The 21,327-nt window shown below is 45.7% G+C and overlaps 1 protein-coding gene across 3 annotated transcripts in view; it reads right to left on the minus strand.

The window, feature by feature from the left end:
• abca5 (ATP-binding cassette, sub-family A (ABC1), member 5) overlaps positions 1 to 21,327 on the minus strand; it is a 44,190-nt gene that overhangs the window by 2,588 nt on the left and 20,275 nt on the right. For all 3 annotated transcript variants that reach the window (XM_061707635.1, XM_061707636.1, XM_061707637.1), the window contains exons 11-37: positions 20,411 to 20,469; positions 20,048 to 20,334; positions 19,483 to 19,602; positions 19,273 to 19,411; positions 17,935 to 18,025; positions 17,630 to 17,769; positions 17,355 to 17,474; positions 17,066 to 17,267; positions 14,384 to 14,550; positions 14,176 to 14,303; positions 13,946 to 14,083; positions 13,754 to 13,867; positions 12,220 to 12,390; positions 12,033 to 12,146; positions 11,817 to 11,951; positions 9,630 to 9,698; positions 9,456 to 9,547; positions 8,519 to 8,642; positions 8,268 to 8,385; positions 8,018 to 8,109; positions 7,009 to 7,184; positions 4,110 to 4,185; positions 3,922 to 4,016; positions 2,517 to 2,636; positions 2,286 to 2,438; positions 972 to 1,051; positions 824 to 879 (exon numbers count right to left, since the gene is read on the minus strand). In XM_061707635.1, coding sequence (XP_061563619.1) covers positions 824 to 879; positions 972 to 1,051; positions 2,286 to 2,438; positions 2,517 to 2,636; positions 3,922 to 4,016; positions 4,110 to 4,185; positions 7,009 to 7,184; positions 8,018 to 8,109; positions 8,268 to 8,385; positions 8,519 to 8,642; positions 9,456 to 9,547; positions 9,630 to 9,698; positions 11,817 to 11,951; positions 12,033 to 12,146; positions 12,220 to 12,390; positions 13,754 to 13,867; positions 13,946 to 14,083; positions 14,176 to 14,303; positions 14,384 to 14,550; positions 17,066 to 17,267; positions 17,355 to 17,474; positions 17,630 to 17,769; positions 17,935 to 18,025; positions 19,273 to 19,411; positions 19,483 to 19,602; positions 20,048 to 20,334; positions 20,411 to 20,469 — 3,376 coding nt within the window. The remainder of the gene's footprint in view (positions 1 to 823; positions 880 to 971; positions 1,052 to 2,285; positions 2,439 to 2,516; positions 2,637 to 3,921; positions 4,017 to 4,109; positions 4,186 to 7,008; positions 7,185 to 8,017; positions 8,110 to 8,267; positions 8,386 to 8,518; positions 8,643 to 9,455; positions 9,548 to 9,629; positions 9,699 to 11,816; positions 11,952 to 12,032; positions 12,147 to 12,219; positions 12,391 to 13,753; positions 13,868 to 13,945; positions 14,084 to 14,175; positions 14,304 to 14,383; positions 14,551 to 17,065; positions 17,268 to 17,354; positions 17,475 to 17,629; positions 17,770 to 17,934; positions 18,026 to 19,272; positions 19,412 to 19,482; positions 19,603 to 20,047; positions 20,335 to 20,410; positions 20,470 to 21,327) is intronic.

Consider the following 21,327-nt stretch of genomic DNA (forward strand, 5'->3'; position numbering starts at 1 on the left):
TGTAGGAGGAGGAAGTGGGAGGAGGAAGTAGTATGTGGATGTAGGAGGAGGAAGTAGGATGTGGATGTAGGAGGAGGAAGTAGGATGGGGATGTAGGAGGAGGAAGTAGGATGGGGATGTAGGAGGAGGAAGTAGGATGTGGATGTAGGAGGAGGAAGTGGGAGGAGGAAGTAGTATGTGGATGTAGGAGGAGGAAGTAGGATGTGGATGTAGGAGGAGGAAGTAGGATGTGGATGTAGGAGAAAGAGGTGGGAGAAGGAAGTAGGATGTGGGAGGGGGAAGTAGAAAGTGGACGTGGAAGGTGGAAGGATGAGGAGATAGGAGGAGGAGGTAAGATGTGGAGGTAGAAGGAGAAAGTAGGATGTGGAGGTAGAAGGAGGAAGTAGGATGTGGAGGTAGGAGGAGGAAGTAGGATGTGAAGGTAGGAGAAAGAGGTGGGAGGAGGAAGTAGTAGATGTTAGGAGGAACCTCATAACTTGCAGTCATTTCAGATTTCAGCTCAGTTCCAGAAACAAACGCTCTCCGTCGGTTACGTTTATTTACAGGCTTATTCACACTTTTAACCTCAATTCCATAAAAGTTGGTAAAAAAACAAGGACTTTTAAATCTCATAACCCCATATTTTTAGTCAGAGAACAGAAACCATCAAACATATCACCATAAATGTGAACCACTTGCTACTGCCATCAAATTCAACATCTGGAATTTACATTTTCTTTTTCATTGTAGCAAGCTTGAAGCGTGTAGAAGGGTGTTTTCACAAGAACCTGAACTGAACGTGGTTCGGTTTGTGAGCCGGTGGTTCCAGGAGTCGTGGACTTACCTGCTCTAAACTGGACTGGGAGAAGCTGTACTCCTCGAAGTTGAAGCTTTGTTTGGCTGCAAACATTCAGAAGCAAAAACAAACATCGCTGTTAGCAGATGTGTTCCAGATGTTCACGAGTATCTGTGCGTCTCAAGCAGCGACTCACCGCTCTCCAAATCCAAGAAACACTTGGCCAGTGATCCGACGTCCTCCATCGGGATCTTGTAAACCATCAGAGTGGCAAAGCTGCACACACACAAACACACACACGCATTACACATTTTCTATCATCAAAACCTTTGGTTTTAAACCTCGCCACCGTACCGATCCACTTCTCCACTCTTTCATCCCATCGTTAAATGCGCTGTCATTGTTTGTTTGTTTGGACCGGACAGCAGTTTTTTCTATACATACAGGTCTCCTGTGGAGTACCCCAAGGGTTCCGTTTGGGCTCATTGCTATTTTCTTTGTACACGCTGCCCCCTGGTGTCAGAGCTTTGCATATTAAAATATGCAAATTTCTCTGCCAATAAAATCGAATAACTAGGGCCGGGGATTCAAATGTCAAGAATCGATTAGATTCCGATTCCGATTCTTAAGATTAAGAAAAAAGAATCGATCATCACGATTTTTTTCGCTCCGATCCGATATTGATTTGGGTTGGTGTTATTAAAACTGTTTTTTTTAGCTGTTGCATGAATAATATGACTAGTATATTAATACTAGTATTATATTGAGATTCAACAGCAAGTATTGCAGCTAATGATGCTGTAAGGACCAATCAGCTCCCAGAATGCTGATAGAACTGCTTTCAGAAACATCGTGTGGGGCAGAATTATCAAACAGATCCAGCGCAGCAAACAGAGGCCGTATGAAGTCGGTTGTATTTTTCCCCACATTCAGTTTTAATTTTTTTCCGTTTTCGGTGTTTTTCGATTTTCAGCATTTAATGCAAATGTAACCCCCAGAAAGTATGTAAAGTAATGAAATATAGACAATGTATGCAACTATAAAAGAAAATGTTAATGTTTTCATACTTTTAAACACATTTAAAGGCAAAACAAATGGCACTAGTTATTCTCGTCTCCAACAAAGCATTCCTTTTTTGGGCAAAAACAAAAAAATTCCAAGAGTTATTGTATTGTTAACGCTACCGTTACTCTTCGACGCCATGTTCATTGTTTGATAGTTTCACACCACGCGCATGTGCAAATTAAATGACGCGACTACTGGGATTAAAGTTCAGCAGGCGAAAATGTAATGATGAAAAAAAAAAAAAAAAAGATCTTTAAACATACAAATCGATTTTTAGGAATATGAGAATCGATTTAGAATCGGAAAATCGATTTTTTCAACAGAGGCCTACTTATAATCCTGATTCACTTCAGTCATTGATGAAGTGTACGAGTGGCTCCCTGCTGAGACGTAAACTGTGTCAGTATTTAATCTGAATAACGATGTGGCGTATCCCAGGCCTCACCTCTCCTGCCGGGCAGCGTGAGGGAAGATCCGGAGGATCTCCTTGTGCAGCAGCGCCACCTGCTGGAGCCCCGTCAGCTCCTCCCGGAGCTTCACCTCCAGACTGTAACCTCGACCGTACTTCCCTTTCAGATGCTGGATGGAGCCGATGCATCTGTGGGAGAGAGACGGGCACCGGTTAAGGAGCTGCAGCATCCAGAAAAAGCAGACATCCACATCTGTACGTGCAAACCTCAGCTGGCCAGAGACCACGATGGCGACGCGGTCGCACACGGCTTCAGCCTCCTCCATGTAGTGGGTGGTGAGGATGGCTCCCCGCTGGCGGTTCTTGAACGCAGCACGCATGGCCCTCCTGCAGAAAGGAAACGCAGCCAGAGACCCTTTCAGAATAAAACACAGAAGCAGCTCCGCTTATCAAGACCTGTACTGGTCCAAGGTTACTGATGAGGAACTAGAAGAACCTGTGGTTTGAGGAAAAGCACAAATATCCCCAAATACTCTTGAGATACACCTGGTCCTGTCACTTTAATGTTTACGGAGGTTTTTCTTTCAGAAAGTTTTTAATTACTCTGTAGGTTTAAAAAATGTTTGTATGGAGCAGTTTACTGCTGATTGTGACATAACTGAAGGAAGAAGAAAACCAGATCTTCAACTGTGCAGTTATTAATGAGACAGCTTAAGCTGAAAGGAGGAGAAGCAGAAGAAGAAAAAGAAGCTGGAGGAAGAAGTGAGGAGGATGAAAAGGAGGACAAAGAAAAGGAGGAGGAGCAGCAGGAAAAGATGATTTTTTTATTTTTAACTCAACTTTATTTTACACATTTACAGTTTTCGGTTAAATCACTATTTTAAAAACACTTATTTTTCAACAATTTAACTTTTTAAGAACTGAGTGAAATGTAAAAGGTGGTTGTCTTCAACAGTGCATGAAACATCATCATGGCACCAAGTATTTTTAAAAGTTTGTATGTCACAAAACCATGAATGACAAAAACCTTTTTTGAAAACTGTACATTAAAATAACTAAAAACTTGAGTTAAAAGAGTGTGGAAATTTAAAAGTCTCTCACACTTGATAAAAAAAAAAAGAAAAATGGTTTCAGGGTGACCACAAAACGGGCAGGCGTTTGAAACGGCTGGATTCATAACAGAGACCACAGCGTTGCAGGAAACAGCACCATGTAAAATCCTCCATTACAGGTCTGCAGTCTACTTTGATTGGGGGGGTATAAGAGAAGAAGAAGCAGGAATAGAAGAAGAGGGAGGGGGAAGTGAGGAGGATAAAGAAAAAATGAGGAAGAAGAGGAAAACTAGGAGGGTGAGAGGTCGAGGGGAGAGAATTTCTAGGTGTTCCTTTATGTGGAACGCTGGAGGAAGATGTGATAAATAAGGACTTCAGGACGCCACTGAGAGCAGCAGCAGAGCTCCACATCTCCAGGACAGCGACCCCCCCGGTGTGTCCCAGAGACATGCCCGAACACGAGCGTGGACAGTGTCGAGACCCTCTGAGCTAAAAAATAAACCGTTTGTGTGCATGGACGAGAGCAGATCGCCACCAGAACCGGACCCCGTGTTCTGGACTACGACGTCAGCACAGCGGGACCAGAAACTCTTGTTTCCATTGCATGAATCTAGCCTTACCACATGCGTTGCTTGGACTTTGGGTCCATCCCCGACGACGGCTCGTCCAGCAGGACGATCTGCGGGTTCCCGATCATGCTCAGGGCGAAGCACAACTGCAACACACGAAGCAGCCGTCGTTTCATTCGGACCCGATGACACGCGGTCGGTGAGGAGTGAAACAAACTCAGCGCGTGACGGGAACTCACCTTCCGCTTGAGTCCTGCCGACAGGTGCTTGGCCGGTTTGTTCAGGTGGTCCTTCAGCTCCAGAGCGTTCACCACGCTGGCAGGAAAACCAGACACTTTCACCATCAGAACCATTTCATCGTCATAGCACCAGCAGGTCAGACTGCAAATACTCTCATCTACTCTCATCTACTGTGATCCTGCAGTTTGATGGTTTTCTTCTGCTGCAAGTTGCTTCAGATAAAAACCATCTGCTAAAAGTTATTTAGTAAAACTAGTGTTGTTGTTGTCAGCCTGTTTCAATTTTACAATTCAAACAAGGTTATCTTATTATTATATTATTGTTACCTTATAGACTCAAGAATACATTCATTCCAGATACAGAAGACTCTAATTTGAGTTTACAACATGTTTATTTTTCCGCATTTCTCCCCTTTTTCTTTTTCGACGACACATTGGGTTTTCTTTTCCACGTCTATGTAATGACTACCGCCCTGTGGCACTGACCCCGATCATCATGAAGTGCTTTGAACGGCTAGTCATGGCTCACATCCAATCCACCCTCCCCCCCACCCTGGACCCCTTTCAGTTTGCATACCGAGCCAAACGCTCCACAGAGGATGCAATCTGCACTGCTCTCCACCCAGCCCTCACCCACCTGGAAAAAGCAGACTCATATGTGAGAATGCTTTTCATAGACTTTAGTTCAGCATTCAATACCATAATCCCACAACAACTCATCTGCAAACTGGACCAGCTGGGGCTCAACGCCTCCCTCTGCAACTGGATACTGGACTTCCTCAGTGAGAGGCCACAAGCAGTCCGAGTCGGCAACAACACCTCGAGCAGCAGCATCACACTCAGCACAGGGGCCCCACAAGGCTGCGTGCTCAGTCCCCTGCTCTTCACCCTGCTGACTCACGACTGCACACCAACCTTCAGCACCAATCACATGGGGAAGTTTGCGGACGACACAACTCTGGTGGGTCTCATCACCAAGAACGACGAGACCCACTACAGGAAGGAGGTCAACCTTCTGACCACGTGGTGCAGAGACAACAACCTCCTGCTGAATGTCAGCAAAACAAAGGAGATCGTGGTCGACTTCCGGAGAGGCCACACTGAACACCCACCACTGAACCTCGATGGTGCTGCTGTGGAGCGGGTCAGCGGGACCAAATTCCTGGGGGTGCATATCAGTGAGGACCTCTCCTGGGCCACCAACTCTGCATCACTGAAAACCCAGCGGCGCCTTTACTTCCTCCGCAAGCTCAAGAGAGCGAGAGCTGGGGGCACGGTGGCGCAGCAGGTAGTGCAGCCGTCTCACAGCAAGAAGGTCCTGGGTTCGATTCCCGCCGGGGACGCTGTGGGCGCTGAAGTGCGTGTTAGTTCCCCCATGACTTCAGTGCCCACACCCTGGGTGGGGTTGGCGAAAGGATCTTTCTGTGTGGAGTTTGTATGTTCTCCCCGTGTTCCCCTGGGTAGCAATGTGAGCTACCCTCACAAAAACATGCACACAGTCCTGGGCTATACATGCCCCCTCTGGCCAGCCGGGGCGCCAGATGGGGTGGGGAGGATCCGGCCGGAATAACGTGATCCTTCCACGCGCTACGTCCGGCCGGAGAAGCCCCACCCTGTCTGGTGAAAAGATGCAGCCTGCTCACTCCTCAGGTGAAGGAGGAGACCTGAGCTCAGTGTGGGGCCCTCCCGGGGTTGCCCAGGACTGTCAGTAGGTAGGAGCACTGGGTGATAAAATGGGGAAAAAACCGGGATAAAAAAAAAAATATTTTAAAAAGAGAGCGAGAGCTCCCACACCCATCCTGAAAACCTTCCAGGGCACCATTGAGAGCATCCTGTCCAGCTGCATCACTGTGTGGGGCGGTAGCTGTACTGAATACAGCAGGAAAGCACTGCAACGCATAGTGAACACAGCTGGGAAGATCATAGGTGCCCCACTCCCTTCCTTGAAGGACATTTATACCACCCGCCTCACCCGGAAAGCTATCGCGAGCGACACCAGCCACCCCGCACACAGTCTTTTCAGCCTCCTACCCTCAGGTAGAAGGTACAGGAGCCTCCGTTGCCGCACCACCAGACTCAGTAACAGCTTCGCATACCAAGCAGTCAGGAAGCTAAATTATCTCCCCTCACTCCCCCCAGCCAGACCTTCCAGACTGACAGGGAACTGAACTGAAATCCCCCCAAAAACGTCCTCTCGATTCCTTGTATGTCTGACATGTGATGAATCGATAAGGAAGCTACTTTTGACTTGTAGGAAAGTGTATCCAAAGATGGTTCTTCTTCTTCTTCTTCTCCCAGCCCCAGAGCAGATCCCCGCGTGGCCGGCCATCGGCCTCTTCCTCTCTTTAACTTTGTTTTTAATTGACGTGAACCTAGAGCTCTGCGTTAACGGCATCAGCCTCTAACTCTGCAGCTGCATCTTCTGGATCTGATTCCCCGCTGCAGCGTCTGGGATTGAGGACTAACGTCACCCAGCAGAACTAAACCAGAGGAAACTACTGAAAACATGGACATTAAGGATCTTTGGTAGAACATTTCGTCCCGTTTTGGTCAATGAAAATGAAGACACATTTTAGCAGAGTTTTTATTTTGTAATCTACATTTTAATCTCGTTTTTATTCCTCTACGATATTGCATTATATATTTAATTATGGTTATTGTCACATGACTCAGATTCAGTGGATGCACCTCTAATGCCGGCTTAAGAAGTTTCATCTCCTCGGGAGGATGATCTTGAACTTCTACACTGCCATCATCCCATCCTCACAAGACCAAGCTACAGCGTCATTCGGCTGCAACCTCCCATTTCTCCAGGACCCGGAGACATCCCTACAAATGTTTTTGTGACGATGCAGCAGCCATGACGGGGAAGCGGCCTATGAAGGAGCTGGAGACTCACCGTTTGACGATGCCGGGAACGTCCTGCCCTTTCAGACCCTTGATGGCGGCGTAGATCTCCAGGTGCTCCTGCAGAGTGATCCGGGGCCACAGGGGGTTCACCTGTGGACAGTAGCCCACGTGCTCCAGCGGAGCGTCCACTGGGCAGAACTCAGTGCTGTAATCTCCCATCAGCACCTGCACACGGAGCAAATACAGTCTGGCGGTGCAAAACTAGGTCTTATACAAAATAATACTGCAAAAAAGTTTATTTCACTATTTTACTGAAAGTTAACAACTGTGTGCATCTTCGTCAATCTCAGTTTTTCCTGATCTCACAGTGTTTGATAAATTGATTTATCAGGATCATTTATTTCTGTCTTACTTGGTGTAATAATACTACTTCTGATACAAAACATAACATAATAAATTAAGACAAAACCTGCTAACACCTGCTTAGGCGACTTATCTACTGTTTTATAACAATAAATTATCATCTTAGACATGAAAAATACTGGAGTTTTGAAGTTTTTCTAACGTCAGCCCTCTATGACATCACAGAGGGCGGAGTTTCCTTGTATGGTCATGTTCTCCTGGCAGCATCCGCAAGACCAAAAACTTCAGAGGTCCTTTTAAAAAGAAAATTATGACTGCAGTAAGGGTTGAGGGTATTTTGGATGCACTTTTAAGTATTTTTCACTTGTATCCAGGATCTCGGCCAATCACAGCTCAGTGGACCCAGTGTTTCTGTACGGAAGCGTACGAGCGGTGCTGCATCCGCAGAGCCTCCACCATCATTATGGGCCCCCGTCACCCCTCCCACCCCCGACCAACACTGACCTGACAGCATACAACTGGACTGGAGCATGGAAGTATGATTGGTTGCTCTTATTTATTTTTAATCTTCTTATATTTATCTTTAGTCTACAGTTTTTATTATGTTTTGTGCTCCACCTTCTGGTGTTGAACAATCATCCTCTTGTGTATATAACTGTGAAAGATGCAGGTTTGTCTGTGATTTAGAGTCTTACCTGTCCTGCAGTGGGGTCAGTGTCACCTGACAACATGTGCATGATGGTGCTTTTTCCCGACCCATTGGGGCCTAAAAGTCCCAGAACTTCACCTGAAAGAACGACAGGTCGGTTTCCCTCTAAATTAAGATGACGACTGAACGTTTTCCCGTTTGTTTCTCGTTTCTCAGAATGATTTCATTTTGAAATTGAAAACCCCCACCAGAGATGAGAATCTGTTTAAGTTAAGGGGCAAAAAGGGTAAAAGTACCTTTACGAACGCAGAAGGAGACGTTCTTTGTGGCCACTTTTGTCCTCTTGGTGAAGGGAAAATCTTCTTTTCTGCCTTTGTACTGCTTCCTGAGGTTACTCACAACCACCGCTGGTTTCTGGATGGACAGAATAAACGCCTTGTGAATGACCAGCGGAGAAAGATGTATTATGAATAAAAACAAAAGACTACAGATGGAAGTTTGTAAGTTTGTAAAAAGGTAGTTTAAAAGTATCAACGTATTTACTCACCTCCTCACAGGACTGACAGGTGAGGGCCTCCTTCACTCTGGCCTTCTCCATCTGAACATCCTCATCTTCGTTCAGACCTTCATCTGGGATCCGATCCAATTTGGGCTTCGCTTTGGATGAGATCCTGTAAAGGAATGTCATTGATACAGTTGATCAGAACATTATTTCACACAGACTACAACATGTAATCGGGATTAAAAGAACCACTTTATCTTGGTTCAGGTGTTATTCACCGGACAGATTCTAGTTTGGAGTCGAGGAGTCGTCCTCATTCACCAGAGACCGTCATGGTGTTCCACAGGGTTCTATACTCGGACAATTACTTCTGACTGATATACTTTTAATGGGCACAATCTAATCACTAATCACTAATACTACTATGGTCACAAACTATAACTTGACTGAACTGGATTATATTAATTTGACTATATTTAACTTTCCAATTCCCAAAATGAATGCATACAAACTAATTAAATTGAGTTAACGCTTCCATATTTTGCGGTGCAGGACGGCTCACTTGTTTGAGCCGGCGACTCATGTCCTGAGGCTAAAGTCCTCATGCAGGCTCGAGTCCTGGCCCGTGACACTCTGCTGCTAGTCTTTCATGTCTCTGTGCCCAACTTTCTGTCAAGCCATCGTCAATAAAAGCCACTACAGACACAAAATCTTATAAAAATATCCTGTTTGATAATCCCAGTTTTTTATGATTTATGAACATAGATGCGTAAACCCAGTAGAAGATTAGTTCACATGTAGGGATTCACATCGGTGATCATATGTGAAAAATGTTTTGAAAGTGAAAGTATAACAACCTTTGAGTTTTTAAATATTATAAAATGCAGTAAATGATTTTACATATTACGTTTTTTTAGTTTTTAAACTAACTTGTACTGCGGTTTCCCGTAATTCGAGTTATGACCTGAAACCTGACCATCACCTGCAGAGCTGATCGTCCTTCATCGCTCTCCCTCCGTAACGGATCTCCAGCCAGCGAAGCAGGAAAAGCAGCAGGATGCACTGCAGGTAGGGCTGAGCACAGAGGTGCAAACATTTTAGTTAAAACACGTCTCAGAAACTTTCAGCAACATTTTATGGTAAAGGAGGAACATACAGCTACGACTGAAATGAGCAGGTTTTTCCACAAGAAGTTCTCCTCGTAGGAAGACGGCAGGAAGGTCGCCTGTGAATGGATAAAGAAAACATTTTTATTTTAATTTTTTTTAAAAGGATCAATGAGGGAACTCCTGTTCGTCTTTCCATTCAATTCAATTTTATTTACATAGCGGCTATTACAAAATAAGTTGTTTCTAGGCGCTTTCAAGAGACCCGAGCAATTATTACATAAACAATGGCAGATAAAAAACTCCCCTAGTGGGAGAAAAACCTTAAGCCAAACAGTGGCAAGGAAAAACGCAAGGACCTGGCTTATTCAGTCTCATTCAGAACTTCCACATGAACTCCAACAAGCTGAGGAAATGTTTTTTATCCTGAGGACTTTGACTAGACACAAATGCAGAGAACAAGTCTTCTGCACTGGTAGTGAATGGTTAATGATGCAACGGGAGCCGCATCATTAACCTTGCTAAGACAAACAACAACATGCTTTCTTCATTGTGACATTATTTACTTAATAAAAACAAAGCATCATGGGGACAAGTCTAAGTACACCTGACTGCTTCCATACGATGTGGGAGGCTAAGTCACAGCCAGACGCCGTTGATCATCCATCCCCGATCGTCAGCAGCTGTTCAGGCCTCTATGAAAGCAGATGTTTCGGCCACTTACTGGTCTACAGGATTCAAATGTGTGGTAACACATTGGCAAGAGGGAAAAGACATCAGCAATGGTCTCCATCTAAAGTGATGAGACCATTTCAAGATTCTGCAGTAAGAAACATTATTCACGAGTGGCAAACATTCGAGACGGGTGTCAGTCTTCGCAGGAGTGGACGTCTCATCAGTCCAACTGTGTAACATCAGAGAAAGAACAAACTAAGACATAAAATGCTGACTGGGGTTCATAACACTACACCTGAATGGACCAAAAGACGTCTGAAATGTCTTCTGGACCTACCAACTACTGAATCATGGGGGCACTTAGTGTTTCTGGGATTTTCTCTATGCTATTTTCACCAAGTTAATAATTGCACCATGAAAACATTTATATCTTGTTTTTTTTTCTCCACCTGCCTGATCTGACGGCAGGTATCTTTAGACGACTGAATACGGCGTGTGTGATAGGAGAAAAGTGCTTCCCATAATTGATGAAAACAAAACTGCTGAGAGCAGCAGGATGAAGCCTTGGCAGACTACAGGTCCTGACTACTACTCTGCCCAAACAAAGATTAGCGTGGGAACACCAATGTTTTGTCTACTAGAATGAATCATCATCTACTCTTCAAAATCATTATGCTCCTATGTTTCATTGTCATTCTGCATCGAGACGCCTCATGTACCCTTTTCTGGATAATTTCTTAAGTCTTAGGGTGCTTTCACACCTGTGGCCCGTTTGTTTTGTTCCGGTTCAGGGGGTAAATCGATACAGTTGTCTCGTTTATCGTTTGTGGGGTTTGTGTTCACAAGGCAAACGTCTGTAGCGGTTCAAAGCTGTGAACAAATGCCATGCGCGAACCAACTGTTCTCTCATTGGTCAGAAATGAAAGCGGAAGGAGTTTCCTCTTCCACACTCCGGGATAAACAACAAGCCACTTTCACAGAGAGGGCGCAAAGCGCAGACAGCGGCCGTCTTTCCCATCCATTTATGTGCGACCGCAGCTCAGTGGCGGGCGAGAGGGCGTTTGCGCTGCGCAAACCCTGCCCGAATTGAACATTTTTTAATTTCACCGTGCAGCGCTGGGACGACATCTCGGCACGTCCAATAGGAGAGAAGGTGGTGGAGGCTGCACCGACTCTTCTCCTTGCGCCGCGGTTGCACATACACATGAATGGAGTTGTGTCGGTTGCTGTGTCGATTATGTTCTCACTACAAATAAAAAAAATTAACCGCCCCAGGTCTAGAATGGAAGCGAGCCGAGACCACCTCTCTTAGGTGATCTCGGCTCGCTTGTTTTTTGTGTCGCATCCGAGCGCGATTGCTGTGTTCACATATACCAAACGATCAGATTTTTAGAGGGAAATGCTCCCTGTTCCGGAACAACTGCTCCAAACGGGACAGGTGTGAAAGCACCTTTATTCTTGATAAGTTAGATGCTCAGTTTCAGTCCAGTAATTCACCTGGTTGGAAAGAACGTGTTAAAAGAGGTTTAGAAGGTTTTTCCACAACAGCGTGCAGCTCCTACCTTGGTGATGCAGTTGAGGCATCCCATGAGAGGGTACAGCGGGTTGAAGAGACACAAGAAGTTGTGCAGCGTCCTGGTCAGATCAGGGTTTTCATTCATAAACAACTGAACCGCCGAGGCCGACACCACACACACCTGGAGAACAGAACCGTTCAGTCAGGACCTGAAGCTGCTTTTCCCTCTGAACCATTTCACTTTCATGAGTTTCCACCTCACCATCATGGAGATGAAGGAGAAGAAGTCCCTGTTGCTCTGGACTCGTGTGAACCCGAAGGAAAACACGTACGTGAAGAGGATCATGGCGGGGCCGAAGCCAACGGTGCAGAGGACCTGCAGGAGGACAGAGACGGGTCATGAAAGGTCACCTGCATGCGTGCGGCTCATGTGAGGCGGCTGCACGGACCACGGCCGTCAGGTTGCTGGAAGTGAGCAGGTTTCCGGAGTGGAAGGAGAAGAGGACGATGCACATGCAGGACAGGATGAAGTAGTAGAAGGGGATGTCCACGGCGGCCTGGCCGCACCAGTAGGCCGACGGCACCAGACCAGAGATGCGCAGCGTCGAGCGACATTTGATCTAAAAATGACAAAAAAAACAAAAACCAGGCAAAAAAAAAAAGAGATCAAATTACAGGAAAACGTGGTTGACACTTACTGCATTATTCCTAGACTTTGTTTCAGTGTCCCGAATCCTTGAAAAGGCCGGTGGTTATGGGATATATGAAACCACGGAAGGTCCTTTATTTTGATATAATCTGGTGTTGATAAGTTAATAAAAACCCACAGCTCCTCTTGTGTTTGTGATGAACACAGCGAGTTCCAGATATGTGGACACTTAGACGTAACATCAGGCTGGTTGCCCTTGACGACAGTCACCAGAACAGCATGATTATTTTCTGCAGCATGAACGCGGCCGACCTTTACTGAAAACAAGAGACTTGACCGTTTGATGAACTAGTGTTGTTTCTGTCAGCCTGTTTCAATTTTAGTTTTAGTCTAGTCTTTGGGTCACGTTCATTCTCCTTTTAGTCGTGTCAAGTTTCAGTCGATTAAAAGTCTGAGCATTTCAGTCTTATTTTAATCAGAATTGTCCAGGACCATTTTAGTCTAGTTTTATTCAAAGATTGTATTTAGCCAAACCCATTTTACAATTCAAACTAGGTTATCTTATTATTATTATATTATTGTTACCTTATAGACTCAAGAATACATTCATTCCAGATACAGAAGACTCTAATTTGAGTTTACAGCATATTTATTTATCTGCCTTTCTCCCCATCTTTTTCTTTTTCGACGACACATTGGGTTTTCTTTTCCGCATCTATGTAGGAAAGTGTATCCAAACATGGTCTCTTCTTCTTCTCCAGCCCCGGAGAAGATCCCCGCATTTCTCTATGTAACTTTGTTTTTAATTGACGTGAACCTAGAGCTCTGCGTTAACGGCATCAGCCTCTAACTCTGCAGCTGCATCTTCTGGATCTGATTCCCCGCTGCAGCGACTGGGATTGAGGACGTGACGTCACCCAGCAGAACTAAAACAGAGGAAACTACTGAAAACATGGAGATTAAGGATCTTTGGTAGAACATTTTGTCTGGTTTTGGTCAACGAAAATGAAGACACATTTTAGCAGAGTTTTTATTTTGTAATCTACATTTTAGTCTCATTTTTATACGATATTGCATTATATATTTAATTATCGTCACATGACCATTATTTTTTCATTGTGTCTCGTCTCGTTTTCCTCAGGTGATAAAGGTTCGTTGATGACGATATTTAGTCATAATTTTAGTTGACGAAAGCAGCTTTACCTCCAACCGAGGGAACAGAAACATCTGCATCCTCTTCGTGGTCTTGGATGGTAAAATCTCTCCCCGTGTTACAGACGCCTGAAGTTAAACGTCTCAGTCAGAACTAGAGATGTCGGGGTGAAGGAAATTACCTCTCGATCTCGGGTGTGGTCCATGGCGAAGTAGGCGGGCATTCCCGCCGCCAGCATTCCCAGCATGACGGCCTCGATGTAGACCAGGGCGTAGGATGTGGCGTCGGGGATTTGCTGAGGGACGTGACAGTTCACGTTTACTCTCTTCAAACTGCAGCGGACAGACTTTGGCGCCAGGCGTCGGATACTCACGTAGTCAAAGGGTTTGGTCCAGGTCCGGATCTGCCCCGAGCCGTTCAGGCCTCGGAGGAGCGCGTTGCTCAGGATGTTCACGGCCATGGGTAAAGAGTGGACCGTGGTGCTGTTGAAAGCAATGCCGTATCTGAAGACCTGCGAGCACAAAAAACAGCCTGATGAATGACCTCTCTGGGATTTTAGCAACCTCCAAACATAAACACGTCTAGTCGGGGATCGGCGGGGACCTTGCTGGATCCCGACACGTTGATGGCAGCGCTGTGAGGCGCTGCGGACATGTAGTCGCCGTGCTTCATCAGCTCCACTCTGATGTCCTGAGATTCCAGGTTGTGAATGAAGTCGGAAATGTCGGAGTCTGCGGGTGCAGTGAAGCGGAGGGAGGAGCGTTAAACAGCGTTCTTCCATCGCAGCGGCACAACCGACGAAGGGTCTCACCTGAGGAGTTGTGAACCAGGAGGCTCGTGGCGTATCTCCGCGGCGCCTGATTCCTTCTCAGGAGGTAAATGGGCAGAAACTGGCGCTGTGGCGAGTTGATCTGGATGTTTCCCGTGACCAGAGACACGACGAGGACGGCGGCGACAAACAGCAGGAACAACACCAGCCTAAAACAGAAGAGACCCGTTTCACGATCAGGGGCCTGTACTACGAAGCAAGTTCAACATACCCAGGATATCTTTTCCTTATCCAGATTCACTAACCCGGACAATTGCAATCACGCTAAGCGGTCACACGACGGTGGTTATCAACTCGGTATATCAACCCAGGTTTCTCCAATCTGGATATGAGCGCGTGCACATAAAAGGGGCGGTGTTTTCAGCGCATGACCAATCGCAAGCATGGAGAAGTCCGCTGTCAGAGCCGCTTATTTCAGTAGCGAAGAGCAAAGGATAAATTACACTGTGATTTAACTTAATATTTAGACTTGAAATTAAAAGTTCATGTCGTGTTCAAATTAAACGAGGTCTGACATTTCATCCTCTCTCAAATGACTCATACCTTGTTTCTACAGCATATTTACAGTTTGTACATAAAGGTTTATTTGCAAAAGTAGTTTTCTTAGAAAGACGGAGTGAGGGTATCTACAGCAAAGACAAACTCGCATACCTCTCTGTCAGGAGAAAAGAAATGATAAAGTGTTGATACTTGGGTATGAAAGGAATTGCTTAGTTTCTTGACTAATTCAATTTTTGTTGAAAGTCAGCCCACTCTTTTTTTTTTCCTCTCACGATCCGCGCACCGAGCTCCACTGGATTCTCTTCGAAAGGGCATGCCATTTTCCAAGAGAGCTGATTGGTCAGTGGGCGGTGCTTTTATACCCGGCGATCTGTATCTCGAACATAACCTGCTCCGGAGCAGGTTAGCTGTTCAGCTCTAAGTTACCATGGCGATGTACCCCGGTAAGAAGTGAACCACCGTCGTAGTCCTGAAAACCCAGGGTTAAACCTGAAGTTACCTCGCTAACCCCAAATCCCGCTTCGTAGTACAGGCCCCAGTTCAGTCGGACATAAAACAGCTGAGCGGTGTCTCGCTGCGAGGCTCGCCGCTCCAACCCACGGGCCGCCGGAGCGCCGGCTGTCCTTCTGCTCCGTACACATAATAAAACATCTAAAGCGAACCTTTCCTCGTATGGGTCGCTTTTCCTTCAACCTGTGGGCCACAGGTCGATTTGATGTTGATGTTTTTGTGTTGACTTCCTGCCAGCTGTAGAGCGCGAGGACGACAACCGCTTCTAAAGGAGCCCACACTCAGCGACTGAAGCTCCGGGGGTAACGTTTAATACGTATCGCAACTCTTTAGTGTCGTCTCAAGCAATGACGTGATTGGTGTCAACAACCAATAGGAGCCCCGTTGTCCTTCGATTGACACATCTGGTTGGAGATGCTTCATCAGTGACGCCTCAACCAAACCTCTGACTTTTAGTCTTTAACCCTTTATGACCAGCTGGAGCGCCGGTGCTCCCATTTGCATATTGATTTTCACTTGCATATCCTGCATTTAGTGTCCCACAGTTTTAATCCATTGAATCGTTGAAAAAAAAAAAAGAAATCACATAATCCAGTAAAATTGCGGAAATCTTCATAACTGACATCCCGGGTTATTTATAGATCTGGTACGTGTTCAAAAGCACGTACTACGTTGACGTACGTTGACACGTACATCATCACGTTGTCAGCGTGTCGTCAGGTTGGTGACGTCAATCCTCCGGGAAACTAGTCGGTTTGAATTTGCGCTCTTGTTCGTGCTTTTTATCAGAGATTTTCACAAAAGATTACTCAGCGACACACACACCATACACACACTATACAAGCCCACACACACATATTACTGATCCACCAAAGTCCATGTGCTTGAAACGGTATAAACGGTTTACTGTGAGCAAAGCCAAGTTCAGCCCCGGATGAAGACGCGATATATAAATGCGATATATAAAAAATGATTTATCTCAAAAACTAAAGTATGAATTCATTTCCTGTGGAAAGGCTTCTGTGTTACTTTTTTCCATTGACAGTTTTGATGGATCTAGCTATGAGATTTCTGTATTTAGAATAATATGTCTAAAATTAAAAAAATTATTTACATTTTTTCGGTCGTAATTTGCACTTTTTAGCAATTTATTTAGTTAGTATGGACTTGTAACATACAGATTATTAAAGATTGGCTTATATGGGTTCTTTTGATGCATAGCAAATAAAAATACTCCATAAAATGGCAGTATAGCATGTAAAAATGTAAAAAATATGCTTAGACTTGTTCTATGGTGGGTCATAAAGGGTTAAGTGAGAGAGTGTCCTGTGTTAGTATTTTAAAAATCTTTGTATAGGTTGTCTAGTCGCCTGCGGTCGGCGTAAAAGATGTCAGAGGCTGTCAACCTTCGTTTTCGTCCTCTTAGCCTTCGTTAGCTTCATGCTCAGCGTGAGAGATGAGGTTGAAGAGGTGGATTAAGTTAGTTGCTTGTTGGTCCTTCGGGAGTTGTTTTGACCCGACTGGCTGCACGGATCGATACCTTAAAGTCTTCTGTACTCTGAACGCGTTTGACGTCTGAATTAACCAGCTTGGTGGACGCTCCTGGGTTTCTGTGTGACCGGCAGGCCGGAGGAGCATCTCCTGAACACTCACGTGTAGGCGAAGGCCTTCCACTCGCGGCGCATGTTGAGCATGTGCAGCCAGGCCACGGCGCTGAACTGCTGCCGCCACAGAGCGTGGCCCGACACCACGTCCGACTTGCCGGCCGGGAAGGTGAGCAGCCGCTGGTCCGTGTCGTCCAGGGAGACGTTGTCGCTCTCGTCCTCCGCCGTCTCTCGGTTAAAAACGCTGTAGTCTGGAGACAAACGCGGGTTTCACCCAACGTCCAACTTCACGTTTTGTAACTCTAAAAGCATGAGTGGGACCTCGTCGAGACGCTCACCAGCTTGATCTACTTCAGCCTCCGCCTCCAGACGGAGGAAAACATCTTCTAACGTTGTCATGGAAACCCCGTAGTTACTTATCCCCATCTCCGGCTTCGAGTCCAACTCCGAGAACAAACCTGCAGAAGAGAAACAGAATCATCCGGTCAAGTGAGTCGTGATGAAGTCGGAGGACAAGAACCGCGGGGAAGGTTTAAGCCCCAGGGAATTGTGGGAGTTTACCAACACTGAACCGAAGCGTTTGACGGAAACTGTTCAGGTTCTGTTAGCTGACCTGAAAAGGTGTTCATGCTCTCGAAGGGCAGCGTGAAGGTCAGCTCTGCTTCGTGCTGGCGGGACAACTGGGCTTTGGGGACGTGGTGCTGGACCAATGCGCTCATCTTCTCCGCATCACATCCCTCGCCGATGGACATCCTACAAAACAGGAGCACATCTGCTGACCAAAACCCGTCCGACCGACACTTAAACGGGTCGATGTTCAGGCTTGTTGCCGCGACAACCCCCCCAGCAGGTCAGAGCAGCATTTCTACCCACGGTATGTACTGTTATCCTGCATTTTGAAGAAGTAATTTTACTTGCCGGAGATGATATCCGACTCCACACTTGATCTTGAGGTAGAAGGAGGAGCCGACACATTTCAGTTGCCCCTGCGAGATCACAGCTTTACGATCTAGAGGGGAAAAACCGAGTTACAGACCCACAATCTGACAAAAACAAGACCACCTCTCCTCCTCCAGGACTCAAACTGGCTGTTACACACATCCATCCATCCATTATCTATACCCGCTTTATCCCTTGCGGGGTCACAGGGGTCTGCTGGAGCCTATCCCAGCTCATTACAGGTGAGAAGCTGTTACACACAATCCTATAAAAAGATTAGGAGGTTTTCATGTTCAAACATGACTTTTGATTGAATTTGAAGGAATATTTGGTTACTTTTGGTTCGAATCAACCATCCCCTGCCATCATCAGGAAGCAGAATTTTGTCTCGCATCATCAACGATGAATCGCCATGGCAACTGAGGCTACGGTCACACTGCAGGTTTTTATGCTGAAATCCGATTTTTTTTTAAAAATGCGGTTGTTATTTTAACGCGACATTCATCGCCTCGTAGCGTCTCGTAGCACGTAGCAGTGTTTCTCAGACGTAAACATGGACGCTTCACGTGTTCGTCTAGCAATCTGGAGGAACCTGAAGGTCGGAAGCAACAAGATTGAAGCAATGAAGGAAAGGAGGAGGGCGAGACAATGGAGGACAAAAAAGAAGATTGTAATTGACCCTTTGTCAGGTCGGACAGAACTGTCATCTCTCCCGTCCACTTCCACTGTAAAAATGGGGTTTTACATCACTTTATTTCTAATTATTGGACCAAAGAAAATCAACAGCAACTAGATATAAACATATCTAGTTGTCCACATAGCTTTATTAGAAATAGACATTTTTCGTAATTTTCCGTTGGTTTTGGGATGAAATGTATTCCTGTGATTCTCTCTGGGTAGTGGCTGTCACTTTTACAACTTTTAAACACCGCTTAACCATTGTAAGATAAATAAATAAATGCTTTTGCAGTCGTAGCTATGGGTTGTAGCTGCTGCCGATCCAACTTTGTTTTGGAAGTACGGATCGGATCTCTGCCAGTTTGGGGATAAAACTACGCTGCACTCTCACTGCACTGTGTGCAGTGTGTTCTCGAATGTTCCTTTTACTAATACGAAGTTTAAAAAAAATAATCCAGTGATTGAAATGTTGATACAAGGCAAGTAAAAACTAGGCTTTTTCCATTGATGTGAAGGAGAGAGACGGCTGTTTTGTCCAACTGGATATTCTGACCCGGATGGAGCAACAGAGGATGATGTTTCTGTTTGGTCAGTCAGGGACCAATCAGAAGGCTGACGAAGGGTCAGATGAGGTCGTACCAGCCAGGATGTCGGCCTCGTCCATGTAGTGCGTGCTGAGCACGATGACTCTGCCGGCTCGGCGAGTCTTCAGCAGAGACCAGACCTGGTGTCTGGAGCAGGGGTCCATGCCGGCCGTGGGTTCGTCCAGCAGCAGGATCTGTCACAAACAAACGTGTTGAAAGCAGCGCTGCAGCGGCGTCAGAACACTACAGTTAAACTGAAAACAACCTTGGGATCTCCGAGGATGGCGATGCCCACGGACAGCTTCCTCTTCTGGCCCCCACTCAGGTTTTTGGCCTGAGCACTCATGATCTTCTCCAAGTCCAGGTCCTTCAGGACTTTGGTGACCTGTCAACGAAACAAAAACCAACATTAAACCCCTCCTCTCAAGTTTTGTTTTCCGTGTGCATATTTAATTAATTTGTTTATTATCATATTTATTCATTTTAAAAAAACTAAAGAAATCTTTTCTTTCTAAAATATCACTTTTAAGGTGCTTGCTTATATTCACCGTTTTGTCTCAGAGTCGTCTGACGGCTCGGAATTTAAACACTCGTTATGTATGAAATGTATCAAAGACTCCTCCAAGACGCGGCTCAGATCGATTATAGATCACTGATGAACATTAAACAACCCAAAACATCTGGAGCCGACTCGTTTTCCACGCGTTTCGTTGATGTCATGGAGTTTTAGCCATCGGCCAGGTGACTGACCCTCCATCGGTGAGCGATCACATGATCACTTTTCCCGTAGAGGGGAAAAGACGGCAGACGGGTTCTGATCATCACTTCACCTCAGAGTCTACGTCCGCCGGCGGGATCCCTTTGATGGCGGCGAATATCCTGAGGTGTTCCTCCACGGTGAGGACGTCAAAGATGATGTTGAACTGAGGGCAGATTCCCACCAGCTGCTTCATCTCCGAGCCCTCGGCGATCTCCGCCACGGGGGAGCCGTAGATGCTGGCGGCCCCGTTGGTGGGGGGGCAGATGCCACACAGGATGTTCATGAGGGTGGACTTCCCGGCGCCGCTGTGCCCCAGCAGAGCCGTGATCTGGCCCTCGTAGATGTCGAACGTCAGGCCTGAGGAGGAGGAGCGGCGATTAAAAGACTGCGGAGGGACCGAGCAACCCGACGAAGCCGACGGCGTGGAACTCGCCTCTCAGAGCCTCCACCACGTTGTCCTTGTCTTTGTAAACTTTACGGATGTTGTGGATGCTGTCAGAGCAAGAAGACAAAGTCATCGACTAATCAAAGCTACGTTTCAGTCGCTGGATTCAGTTCTCAGCCCCGAAGGTTTTTAATGTTTCAACAGCCAGGTAAAAACCAGAACAAACCCTTTAATCCGGCCGCTCGCTTCACACAAAAACCCTCCGACTTAATGTCGTGATTAAGAAGGAAAAAAAAGTAAAGCATGACAAAATGAAGGGCCTTTTTTTATATTAAAGCACTTGAATCTTATCCAGTCGACCCACACAAATCATATCATGCTGTTATTGGACATAATATGAAAAAAACAATAATGTCTCACTTCCTCAGTGTTCGACTATATTGTGCACATTTATATCACTATGTTGTCAACATGTTCAGAGAAAGGTTATTGGCTATCATGGAAGTCCACTTCATTATTCCCATAATAGGAATCCAAAGTAGCTTTTGCTGTTTTTTTGCATGTTTTTACCTAAAACTATTAAAATATTCCTACAAATGGAAAAAAATAAAAATCTACATGTTGTGACTGTACATTGGCCTTGTTTAAAAACATCTAATTAGTCCCATAAACAGATGCATATAAATATGTAGGTTTTAATGTTGCGGCTGTTAGATATCATCTTTCACGGAGTATCGCGATCATTTAGTCGTCTTCTCCGGGAAAATGGGATTCCCGTCTGTTTATATCGATATCGATATATCGATTATATCGTTACCTAGCAACAGCGCTGCTGCTGCCGCCAATCAGTGCACTGGGGAGGCGGAGTTTCGAATAAATATAGTTCCTTAATGCATCCGTTTGTAGGATTGTTGCCTTGTTGTCTTATTTTATGTATTTATTTCTGTAGAAGTAAAAGTCCCATC

The sequence above is a fragment of the Cololabis saira genome, chromosome 19 (genome assembly GCF_033807715.1).
Source record: "Cololabis saira isolate AMF1-May2022 chromosome 19, fColSai1.1, whole genome shotgun sequence".
Taxonomy (NCBI): domain Eukaryota; kingdom Metazoa; phylum Chordata; class Actinopteri; order Beloniformes; family Belonidae; genus Cololabis; species Cololabis saira.